Genomic DNA, 13,057 nt, shown 5'->3' with positions numbered 1-13,057 from the left:
TGGGTCTCTGAATTATTTGCAGTAGACCAGCAAATGTTTCTAATTCCTAAATGTTTCAGCAACAGCAAGAGCTTACTCCTTAATTAGGCTGTTGAAAGAAAACCAGGAGTAGATTTTCAAGTGAAGCAATTCAGATTGCAGTTCTGGTTTGGAAAACATATTCCTAGGTTGAGCATGTAATTTTAACCTTTAAAGCCCTATACGACCTAGGACCCTCGTACCTACAGGACCGACTCTCCTGGTATGTCCCACAGAGGACCTTATGGTCTGCAAACAAAAACATCTTGGAGGTCCTGGGCCACAGAGAAGTTAGGCTGGCCTCAACCAGAGCCAGGGCTTTTTCAGCTGGGGCTCCGATATGGTGGAATGCTTTGTCACAAGAGACTAGGGCCTTACAGGACTTGACATCTTTCCGCAGGGCCTGCAAGACAGAGCTGTTCCACCAGGCCTTTGGCCAAGGCACAGTCTGACCCCCTCCTTTGGTAATCCTCACAGAACTCTAGCCCAATGGTTGCCATTAATTTGCTTTTGAATTGATTTTATAATGAATTGATTTTAGAATGCTGTATTATTTTACTGTTGTTAGCCGCTCGGAGCCCGGCTTCAGCTGGGGAGGGCGGGATATAAATAAATTATTATTATTATTATTATTATTTCAAATCCAGTTCCTAAGTTCTATGTCTGCTCCCTGAAACACTATTACAGGCTAGAGGTTAGGCTAGAAATGGGAATAGGGTTTGGGTCAGTCAATGTGTCTTTTTCTTTGTCACAGCAGCTCAAGCTGTAACGTGAAACCGGCAGTGTCTACGGGCCTAATCGGATTAAGTCTACTATCTCCGCCTACACACACTACATTTTAAGACTGAGTGGATGTAGACTTTGTAGCTTCAGCAACAAGGTAGCTCTCCCAAACCCTATTGCTCAGCCTCCATCCAAATGAAGACTTATGCAAAATTCAGAAGCTTGCTTGCTGTTTTGTGACGTTTTGAGTGGTCCTAACAAAAGTAATGTCTGACCATGGATCTTGGCTGTTTTCTTATGGATCAGTATGGCCTCCTTTACTTGTTGAAATAACTAGTTATTATTCTGTTGCTGATTAGAAACTAATGCTGAGAGATAAGTGCAAGGCCTCTCTGTAAATTTCAGAATGTGTGGACCTATTATTAATTAAAAAGTAATTAGTTCAATATTCGGTTAGCAACCATCAACAGTGTAGGCACAAAGACAAGTAAACAATGAGGCCCGAAGGGAATTAAACACAAAGAAAACAGGCTGGGCCAAATTATGCTAAAGCTTAGGTAAAGGTAAAGGGACCCCTGACCATTAGGTCCAGTTGCGGATGACTCTGGGGTTGCGGCGCTCATCTCTCTTTACTGGCCAAGGGAGCCGGCATAGAGCTTCCAGGTCATGTGGCCAGCATGACTAAGCCGCTTCTGGCAAACCAGAGCAGTGTACGGAAATGCCGTTTACCTTCCCGCCGGAGTGTTACCTATTTATGTACTTGCACTGGTGTGCTTTTGAACTGCTAGGTTGGCAGGAGCAGGGACCAAACAATGGGAGCTCACCCCGTCACGGGGATTCGAACTGCTGACCTGATCGGAAAGCCCTAGGCTCTGTGGTTTAACCCACAGCGCCACCGCCTCAGCCACTATTTGCACCTGGCTCCAGCAGGTGGACTTGAGGGGTGGGCGGTTTCTATTGAAGTAGATCCTATAAGCATGAAATCAGCTCGTTTCTGCCAGAGAAAATCGTATATTGAGTTTGCTACAGTTCGCTTTGTGACCGGAAGTCCAGGCTGTGTACCGCTCTACCCTTTCCCCTATCTCAAAGGCCGCGGCGACCGCACAGGCGGCCGAGCTGGGAGCGAACGAGCACGCCCAGGCGCCGTTCCGTCGCGATGGCGTCACGACGCCCGCAGCGTCTGAGGCGGGCCTCCGACAGCCGCTGCTCCTTTTTTTTTTTTGCCCTCCTCTATCATGGCGGCGATGGAGGCTTTCATTTAAGGGCTGACTGGAAAAGCGTTGCGCGCGCGCACACACGCACGCATATACCTACATATGCACAAACACGCATATATACATATATAAACCTTCATCCAAGCGCGTGCATGTATATATCCTAACGCGGCCCCGCGGCACGGACATTTGGCTCTTCCCCCAGCGCTCTTCCCCGCCGTCCTCGTGAGACTCGGGTAAGCAAAACAAAAACACACTCCGGAGGGGCGGGGCGGAGGGGGAAAGAGCCGAGCGCCTCAGTCTCCTCGCGCGCGAGGTCACAGTGTGGGCGGTTGGGCGACCTGCTTTGGGCGCGCGCTGCGGGCGGTTGGCGGCAGCCCCTTATGAGGTGGGTGGGGAGGCGGTCACTTCTTCCACCCCTTCCCTACCGCCGCCTGGCTTCTCCTTTAAAACACACACAAAATATTCACCCCAAATGTGGTGGTGGTTTCTGCCCACCCTACCCTCGTCCTGTGTAGAGTCTTCTTCATAGGCTCCCCACCCCACACCCTACTTGAGGTTGGTGTTTCCCTCATGGCCTCTCGCCTCCTCACCCGCGTCCCTTATCCACGGTTCACGTGCGTGAAAGGCGGGACTTTTCCCGGCACTTGCGCCTTCGGGCGGTTTCTCTTTTGAAGGGCAAACTAATTCCCCCTCCTCCCGTCAAGGAAAGGGGGGACCGGCTGAGGTGGGGGGGGGAAGTGTTGCGTGTTGTGTTTGTGGTGTGGGTTGTTTCTCCCCATGTTCTTTCCCGTCGTTCTCGAGTTTTTAATAAGGTGGTCAGGGAATGTAGTGCCAGCCCACTCCCCACCCCCCTCTTTTAAATAGTTATAAAAATGTAGGTTGGCTATTGTCGGTCAGTAGGAGCGCCCGCCCCCCAATGCGTGGCGTAAAATCGTAGTTATCTCCCCTCTGTTTGAAGCGGTTGAAGGACAGGCCCCTCCTCCCGGGGACTGAGCAGGGTCAGCGTTGTTGACAATGGTGTGCCCTGTCAGCTGCCAGATCTCTTCTGCTCCCAGAGAGAGCTGCTGCTGATTGCTGCTGCTGCTGGAGGAGGAGGGGTGTGTGAACGTGCTCGTGCTTGCGTGCACTTGTGCTGCTTTTTCTTCTCGTTAGCATCTCCCTGCTTTACAGCTGCATTTCCTCAACAGTTGGTAAGAACGGCGTTCTTCGCATGGGTGTGATGATGGGAGGAGGGAAGGCAGCACCGATGCTTGGTGCTCTTTCAAATTTATCCTTACAAGAGAAGGCTGTGCTTAAACCCTGGCCCCATGTACTGTCTACTGCTATTGTTTGTGAGCTGGCAAACATTCACATTCAGAGGTACAGTACAGTACCTGCTTAGAACTCCAGAGTTGTCTGCAGTTGCTGAAACTTTCTGAAAAGTGATATAATCTTTCATTGGTATGTTTGCTTATATGTACTGTTGTGACACATTTCTTTTGGATGGATATTGTTGATCAACATCTTGCTTTGATTTTTTTAATAAAAAACCACACATACCTAGCTAGGTGTGCTTCTAACATTGCTCATCACTGTACGGTAGTTATCTTGAGAGTATTGTTCTCAGAGGTTTGCTCAGTCTTTCTGCTTACTTTGCATTTGTGTAGGAGACTTTGAAAATATGACTTTTACTCTGTAACATTTTAATTGCTCATATTAAGAAATGTACTTTCACAGCACATGGATACATTATTGAATTGATGTGGGTTAGATGTATGGAAAGGAGAGTTCAAAGTATGGAAAACATTAAACCTTCATGGGAGATAATTCAGTTAAATCCATTGAAAGCGTCTCTTGTTTATAGAAGATTGTGGCAGTATAAAGTTAAACTAAAACCACAGCTCAGATAAAGTACTAAGGCTTTTGTTCCACCACCCCACCCCACCCCACTGTTTCATTCTTTGGAGAAAATGGTGTAACTATGATAGATACACTTCAATTTTCAAAATTCCACAGAACCAGATGTTTATAGATAAATGAGGTAATTATTGAATGTCAGTTACTGCAATGCTGCCTGTAAACATGGATAGTATTTTACAGACTTCTGCCTATAATTTCCCCCTGATATCTAATGTGCAGAGGTAAAACTTTAAAATGAAATAAGATTTGGAAGATGAACTGCACTGGGGGGCGGGGGCGGGGGCGGGAGCTAGATATGCAATGCAGACAAGTTGTTTTTGAAATAGGTGTTTTCAATATATACATATCCTTGTGGAAAATTCCCAACAAGCTCAAAGCTCACCTAACCAAACTAACTTTGTAATCTAATGTCAAGTGTGCAAGTCATGTTAAGCCACAAGGCTATATAGCTATCATATGGTTTAGTTTTGGATTGGAAGACTCAAATGGATGAGAACTGGCCTTCTTTGCAAATCAGACTGAACCATAGTTTTAACTGCTGTTGTTGAATGTGGAAGAGCAGTATGATAGCACATGCTACTGAAGTAGCAAGAGCTTTGTTCCTTCCCTGCTCCTGCTGCTGCCACACTGGCAGGAAACAAGGCATGATCTGCCTTGTCATCTAAATCCAGGTTTATGGTTTGTTTCTTTGCACCAGAGAATTGTAGAGTTGGAAGGGACCATGAGGGTTATGTAGTCCAACCCTCTGCAGTGAAGGAATCTTTTGCCCAACAGGGGCTCAAACCCACAACCCTGAGATTAAGAGTCTCGTGCATCCCAGGTATCAAACACACTTTGAGAACACTGCTTTTTCATATTAGGAATGTAGGAAACCTCCTTATACTGAGTCAGACCATTGAGCCTTCAAGCTTGCTATTGTCTACATTGACTAGCAGAAGCTTTTCCAGATTTCAGACTGGGGTCACTCCCAGCCCCACCTGGAATTGAGGATTGAACCCAGGATTGTGAACCATGTCAGTGACAGGTACACAAAAGGGGGCAACTTGTTGCAAACTAAGTTTGCTATTGTGACTTTTTAAAATTATGGTGACTGATTTGGATGATTTATATTCTGCCTAATTGTAAAACAGAATAGACTTCAAAGCTGTGTCTTAGGACACTGAAGTCTTGCATAATGCTTCAGGGTCTCTGATAAGCCCTCATATTTTAGACAATAAAAAAGCATTAAAGGTGTAAGTAGTAGTGCTTGACTCCAATTGAATCAAATTATACATCTACAAAATTATATGGTGAACTGTAAACAGTCTTAAGAGTATCACAGTTTTGAAGCAATTGCATATTACATATTTATATATAAAAAAATATTATTACATTTGTGTTCCACCTTTCTTCCAAGGAGCCTAAGTGGCATAAATAGTTCTCTTTAATCCATACAACAACCCTGGGCAGTAGGTCAGTCTGAGAGACAGACTGGCTGAAGATTATTCAGTGAGCTTCATGGCAGATTGAATTCTTATGAAACAATAAAGTCTTGTGGCTCTTTAAAGACCAACAAACTTGTTTATGGTATAAACTTTTGGGAACTACAGTCCACTTAATCAAATGCATGGAATGCTATTCCAAGTTAGCAAGTACACCCATGTTTATTATACCTGCCAACTTAGAAAAACATTCCATGTATCCGATAGAGTGAACTGTAGCCTATGAAAGCTTATGCCTTCATAAATTTGCTAGTCTTTAAGATGCCACAAGACTCTTAGTTGCTTTTGCTATCACAGACTAACATGGTTACTCCTTTGGGGTTGAAATATTTTTGTGGTAAGTGCAAACGTAGCAAAGCCCTTTTTATAAGAGGATTATAACTGTTTATTCATTGTTAACCATTGCTTTTCTGTATAATTGATATGTAATCCATTTGTGGATTAGGATCACTCGAAGCATCTGGAGATACCCATCTGACTGACTCGATTTTTCCAAGCAGCTCAAAGTCAAATGGATAATGAAAGATTTTAGTGTTTGATGTGGTGTGCAAGGAGATGCTGCCCATAAATTCACTTATATATTGCAAATTTTACTTTGTTAACTTCAATGTCTTGGAATGCATTCCATGGTTGAAATGGGGAGGTAGCAATCTTAATTGCTTTGTTTAAGGTCAGGGCTGGACATATAATGCCAATTCTTCTTAAAAGAATAGATACCTGTTGATCTTTTAGCAGAAATCCAAAGGCACAGTTGAAAAATATCTTTATTTGGATTTAAAATGTCAGAAGTGTCACTACTTCATTACATTTTAGTTGATTCTATTTCAGATACTACCCTATTGTGGCTCTTGCAAATTCTTAGGTACCGGAAACACATTTTAGGTGCTTGCTTCTTCCAATTCAAGGGTATATGAACTTGTTTTGAACATTATGGTTTTCTCTTGCACTTTGCAGAATATACCACTGACTGTGTTTTACTACATTTCCGTTTTCTTATCAGCCCTGGCTAGAGCAACATTTGAGAGGGCACATAGATGGCAGACTACATTCTTATCTCCTCCTCCCACTGAAAGTAGCCTATTGGCAAGTCCCATCGCCATATCTACTGTAATTCTGTTCTTCCATCCCAGAAGTAGTACAGTGGTGCCCCGCAAGACGAATGCCTCACAAGACGGAAAACTCGCTAGACGAAAGAGTTTTCCGTTTTGGAGGTGCTTCGCAAAACGAATCTCCTATGGGCTTGCTTCGCAAGACGACAATGTCTTGCGAGTTCCTGCTGGGTTTTTTTCCTCCCCCCCCCCTTTTGCTAAGCCGCTTATCAGCTGATCCGATCAGCAGATAAGCCACTAAAAGCCGCTAATAGCGCTAATCCGCTAATCCGTCAATGGGCTTGCTTCGCAAGACGAAAAAACCGCTAGACGAAGAGAATCACAGAACGGATTCTTTTCGTCTTGCGAGGCACCACTGTATTAGAGTGGTACCTCGGGTTAAGTACTTAATTCATTCCGGAAGTCTGTTCTTAACCTGAAACTGTTCTTAACCTGAAGACCACTTTAGCTAATGGCGCCTCTCGCTGCTGCCACGCCACCGGAGCATGATTTCTGTTTTCATCCTGAAACAAAGTTCTTAACCCGAGGTACTATTTCTAGGTTAGCGGAGTCTGTAACCTGAAGCGTATGTAAGCCAAGGTAGCACTGTATAGTGGTGCATACAGTAGGAGTTGACAGCATTTTGCCACAAAAGGTGTTACATTTGTTTCATAACTACAATAATACAGTTTTTTTAAATCTTTTCTCTGCTATTTTTAACATGATTCATAGCTATTAAAAAAATTACGCAGCAAGGGCTTCAGGAATGGGAAATAGCCTGCAAAGGATTCCAGGTATACTAAATAATATGAAAAGAGGTGAGGCTTCCTGAGTTGTCTAAAAGTGGTAGTGTTCTACTTACAAAAACAAATTAATTCTAAATGTTAGAAACTGATGCTGCCCAATAAACAGCTTTACCTTTTACTTATAGAGAGGCTGAATGAATTATATCTGTTGGTTTTTCACTACAAGATATGGCAGTGATGACTGCATCTGAACAATTGTTTTCAAGTAGTGTCTCTGAAGAGCATTTGACATGACAAAAGAGGGAAGTCACATATTAATTTGTCATTGAATTCTGAAACATCTCTTTAAAAAACGGTCTGGGAGCTACTATTTAAATTTCCCTCAGTGAGTCCAAAGTAGTGTCACTGAATTAAGGACATTGTGGGAATTCAACCAGAATTAATTCAGTTCTGCTATGATCAAATAAACCTGCAGAAATGTGCATAAACTTTCAAAAGAACTACTGATATGATTCTTTCTGAACCTTAGTAATTTTGAATACAGTACAGTTATGTAGCAGTGTTCTGGATCTTCCTCTTCTTTCTCTCTGGAGAAGAAGTAGAATATTTATTTCACCTGCTATGTGTTTCCGTAGTTTGTGCAACTGTTGTTTGACATACCATAGGGATGTTTGAAAAGCAACTTGCCAATGGGCTACTTTCAGTAGGAGGAAGAGATATGGATTTAACCTGCCACCTATGTACCCTCTCAAATGATGCTCTGTCTGGCCGGAGCTGATGAGTTCTAGCACAATTGCATTTTGTATTTTGTGTGTCTTGCATGTGTGTACATAATCTGAATATGATTCTAATTACGTTTTTTTCATTTTGATTCTTCATTTTTCAGATCTTAAACAGAGAAAATTACATAGCTCATAATCCTGTGGGGCATTGGAAGCCAACCAAATGGCATCTTCTACTACTGTGCCTGTAGGTTTTCACTATGAAACAAAATATGTTGTCCTCAGCTATTTGGGTCTCTTGTCACAAGAAAAGCCTCAGGAGCAGCTCTCTCTGCCAACTCAAGGTAATGCTTTCATTCTACTCTTGTATGCAACACTTTTGTATACAATTGTATACAATTTGGTATTATGTATTTTTAATATTTCAAAATGTGAATGCACATGAGGCGTTTTGGTTTTTTCTTTTCTTCAAATGATAAAATAACACACCAAAAACACAACGTACTCTGGATAATAATGAAATAACACAGTTTTTAACTTATTAAATGATAATGTTTTTATTTCAGTGTATTCAACTTTTCTGAATAATCTGATTAGTATGATACAATTCAGACTGGTCTTTGATCCTCAAAATAAGTGTAGTTAAGTTCACAGGTCACACCTAACTTATCAAGTGGGTTGCAGTAAAAGCAAGAATTGGCTTTTAACAATAGAAAATAAATTATACAAGTAATTTATTTTCAAGTAATACTTCAGTATATTTTTAGCTACTACCTTGCGGGTGGCGCTGTGGGTTAAACCACAGAGCCTAGGACTTGCTGATCAGAAGGTCAGCAGTTTGAATTCCCGCAACAGGGTGAGCTCCCGTTGCTCGGTCCCTGCTCCTGCCAACCTAGCAGTTGGCACGTCAAAGTGCAAATAGATAAATAGGTACCGCTCTGGCGGGAAGGTAAACGGCGTTTCCGTGCGCTGCTCTGGTTTCACCAGAAGCAGTTAAGTCATGCTGGCCACATGACCCCGAAGCTGTCTGCGAACAAATGGCGGCTCCCTCGGCCTATAGAGCGAGATGAGCGGCGCAACCCCAGAGTCGGACTGGACCTAATGGTCGGGGGTCCCTTTACCTTTACCCTGCTCTGGAAAATAATTTCTAGAGCTTTTTCCAACTTTGTCCCAATTATTGGCTTTTTATATACACTACTATATAATTGATCTATTACTTCTGTGTGAAAACTCTTGATATTATAACTATTTCAATGGAATCTGATTCCTATATAAATGTTAGGATCATTTCAGTATTCATCCCCTCCCCCAAATAACTTGCAGCTATTTGCTCTTTATACAATCATAGAATCATAGAGTTGGAATAGACCACAAGGGCCATCGAGTCCAACCCCCAGCCAAGCAGGAAACACCACCAGAGCACTCCTGACATATGGTTGTCAAGCCTCTGCTTAAAGACCTCCAAAGAAGGAGACTCCACCACACTCCTTGGCAGCAAATCCCACTGTCAAACAGCTCTTACTGTCAGGAAGTTCTTCCTAATGTTTAGGTGGAATCTTCTTTCTTGTAGTTTGGATCCATTGCTCCGTGTCCGCTTCTCTGGAGCAGCAGAAAACAACCTTTCTCCCTCCTCTATGTGACATCCTTTTATATATTTGAACATGGCTATCATATCACCCCTTAACCTCCTCTTCTCCAGGCTAAACATGCCCAGCTCCCTTAGCCGTTCCTCATAAGGCATCGTTTCCAGGCCTTTGACCATTTTGGTTGCCCTCCTCTGGACACGTTCCAGTTTGTCAGTGTCCTTCTTGAACTGTGGTGCCCAGAACTGGATACAGTACTCCAGGTGAGGTCTGACCAGAGCAGAATACAGTGGCACTATTACTTCCCTTGATCTAGATGCTATACTCCTATTGATGCAGCCCAGAATTGCATTGGCTTTTTTTAGCTGCCGCGTCACACTGTTGGCTCATGTCTAGTTTGTGGTCAACCAAGACTCCTAGATCCTTTTCACATGTACTGCTCTCAAGCCAGGTGTCACCCATCTTGTATTTGTGCCTCTCATTTTTTTTGCCCAAGTGCAATACTTTACATTTCTCCCTGTTAAAGTTCATCTTGTTTGTTTTGGCCCAGTTCTCTAATCTGTCAAGGTCGTTTTGAAGTGTGATCCTGTCCTCTGGGGTGTTAGCCACCCCTCCCAGTTTGGTGTCATCTGCAAATTTGATCAGGATGCCCTTGAGTCCATCATCCAAGTCGTTGATAAAGATGTTGAATAAGACCGGGCCCAAGACAGAACCCTGTGGCATCCCACAAGTCACTCTTCTCCAGGATGAAGAGGAACCATGGATGAGCACCCTTTGGGTGTTTAATTGTCAGTTGGTTCACTTTTTATATCATTCTGTGCAATATTTTAATTAGGGTTTAGAACTTTCGAGGTTTATGGTAACATATCCTTGCCTGCCAATTTATAAACAAGTGGGCCAGCAGAATAAAGTCATTGCCTACCCTCTCTCGCTTCTCTTTTTCTCTTTTTCTCTGAGTTGTGTCCCCAAGTTCTGTGTGTAGGAGATCTATGTGTATTTTTTGAGGGTGGAAGAACTTCTACCATTAACTGTCCACAAGCAGTGGCAGAAGCAGCACAGAGAGCTTGTTGCTTACCTGTCGTCTCACAGTTATCGCTTATGTCTTGTTGGTATTTGCATTCTACTCTGTAATAAAATTCTCAAGGCATTTTTGATTCAGTGGGGGAAAACAACGTAGCCTGAACAGTAGGTTTGCCCTAGTCAGCGCCACAAAGAAATGGCTGTAATTGAAGCATAAGTAGGTTTCTCTGAGGTAACTATAACATTGCCAATTCAAAGTTCAAGTGTTGATTTTCTGCATCTTCAATTTGATAAAAGATATTTTCCCTCTCTAACCTTTTACAAATGCAGTCAAACCTCGGTTTTCAAACATCTCGGCTGCCGAACATTTCAGAAGCCAAACACCAAAAACCTGGAAGTGAATGCTTCCGTTTTCGAACGCACCTCGGAAGTTGAATGGCTGCCAAGGCTCATTTCTCTATTTTTTCAATTGAATTCTCCAACAGCCCATTGAGCCTCAGTTGTCAAATGTTTTGGAAGTCGAACGGTCTTCCGGAACGGATGATGTTTGACAACCGAGGTTCCACTGTACTAATGTTTGTATACAGCACTGATTACATCCTCCTTACAGCCAGTCCCCCCCCCATCCCCCCATTGTTTCAGTTGCCTCTTAAAACACTCATTCATTTTGGCATCCGCTTTGATTTTTTGACAAAGTCATAGGGGAGCAAGGCAATATTAATTTAGGAGTACTATCAAATTGTGAACCTGATTCTTCAGATGTAGTGTGTGATTTGGGCTGGTGTAGTCTGGCAAAAGCCAGTGTTCCTTAGATCTCCAATCATCAACATCTTGTCTCAATCTGGATTCAGTTTTGGGTTCTTGATTGTAGTGGCCTTTGTTTTGAACTCCCCGGTTCTATTAAGGGATTTTGTATTACCACTGGAAATTCAGTATTATTCCAATTCAATATTATATCTAGTAAAGAAAATATTTTATTTAAATTAGTATGCACTACCATCCTATAAGAGGAAAATGATTCTCTTTTGTGCTTTCTTCACAGTACTGTATACCGTTGAAATGGGGCACATTGTTTTACAGATTACCACTGAGATACCTTCCCGTAATGTACTTGTCAGAACCACTAATAACAAGAATACAGTAATTTGCAGTCCATGGAGCTTAGGAGAACTCTTCTGAGAAACCATCAATGTCTTCCCTTCCCTGCCCACAAAGTACAGCTGAATTTTGCTTCCTGTACAGTCTGGCAGTATTGCTTTTGGACCAGCCAGAAATCATCAGTTGAGAACAATATATTGTGCTTTGTTTCTCTGGAAGGGGCAGACATTTAAATTGTTTTCTTCTGATTATTTACAAAGAGCTGTGGAAATAAAGAGAAGGATAAAATTACTTTTCTACTTATGAATAACTTAGTTAAATAGTGTCGGGAATTAGACAGGTTTCCTGTTGTTGTCTGTCAAGTCAGTATCAAAATCAGTTAATATTTGCTGTATTGTCTCCTTTAGAGCCTCTGAATAGTGGCTGGTTTTTATTCATTAGCAGTACTGAATGGTTGAATGTGAAAGCACTGAGGATACAACATTAGGTATCTAAATAGTACTCCTGTGTACTTTAAAGGATTGAAATTCCTTGTCATTTTTTCAGCATGGTTTCTTATCAAGTATGACAGCCTGCCATGTATGATCACCATCACTCAAGTTCTGTGGGAAACAGGTGCTCTTCTCAATGGATTCCTTCTCATTTGGGCAGGGCAAGCCTTAACTGAGAAGTCTAGATTTGAGTTTTCTTTATGTAACTGTAATTCATTATTTCCTGATGGGAGGTATTATACAACTAGTTAAACTGTCAAAGTAAGTTTCTCTGCTTTCCAGACAAAACTCTTTCTTTAATGTGATTTTATAATTTGTGGTACTTCTGATAGAAGCCTACTTACCTCCAGGTCAGAATTCCAGAGGCACATCACTAACAACACCTAGGGATCATTTCTTGTCTATCCCATCCTATATCATCATTTGGACACAGGACATTTTGATGGTTGTACACGGGGGTGTTTATGCTTTTTCATACATTGTTTGTGCAACTACAGCAGGAATTGCAAGTTGATGTGATCAGATAAGTGTGGTATAACTTAAAGGGGAATAGAATTGATTCTACTTACTGCTCTTGCCACTGCTGTCATTGTTTGCGTTGTAACCAAGTTCCTCTCCCTAGCAGCAACTAAGTGCCCTGGAGAGCAGTCAGCAATTTTTATTTCTCAATTTTCCATCTCCATTTTTGTAGGAAGAGGGGAGTAACATTTCTAAAACTGTGGCAGAAAGAGTTAATGGAATAAAAAATTTCAAGTGGGTAAAATGAGATGTGGCTGTTAGAAAACTTCCATTTGCAGGGGGAAATGCATTTCTTCTTGAAGGACAAATATATTGGCATGATATAGTTATAGGAGCGGGGAGAAGGGATGTGTTGTCCTGGAAGTTTGGCTCTTAAGCATCACATGATTTGTCAGTTTGGTTGACTCTTGGCATATAAATTGAGCAAGTGAATCTGTCCCTGTGGTAGCATG

General features: G+C 42.3%; 1 protein-coding gene across 8 annotated transcripts in view; it reads left to right on the top strand.

The window, feature by feature from the left end:
* Nucleotides 1-1,849: 1,849 nt before the first annotated feature.
* Nucleotides 1,850-13,057, top strand: part of BCL2L13 (BCL2 like 13) — a 37,308-nt gene continuing 26,100 nt past the window's right edge. For 2 of the 8 annotated variants that reach the window (XR_014516229.1, XR_014516230.1), the window contains exons 1-2: nt 1,956-2,191; nt 8,059-8,238. Coding sequence is in view for 5 of the 8 variants with exons in the window: in XM_083461698.1 (XP_083317824.1) it covers nt 8,118-8,238 (121 nt within the window). In the remaining 3 variants the exon portion in view is untranslated. Of the gene's footprint in view, nt 2,192-2,215; nt 4,882-8,058; nt 8,239-13,057 lie in introns of those variants that run through there. The other 6 variants (XR_014516231.1, XM_083461699.1, XM_083461698.1 and 3 more) reach the window with 5 other exon arrangements.

This window comes from Podarcis liolepis (assembly GCF_965112155.1).
Source record: "Podarcis liolepis genome assembly, chromosome: 10".
Classification (NCBI taxonomy): domain Eukaryota; kingdom Metazoa; phylum Chordata; class Lepidosauria; order Squamata; family Lacertidae; genus Podarcis; species Podarcis liolepis.
Note: the sequence above shows the minus strand (reverse complement) of the source record. Positions and strands in the feature narration are given on the sequence as shown.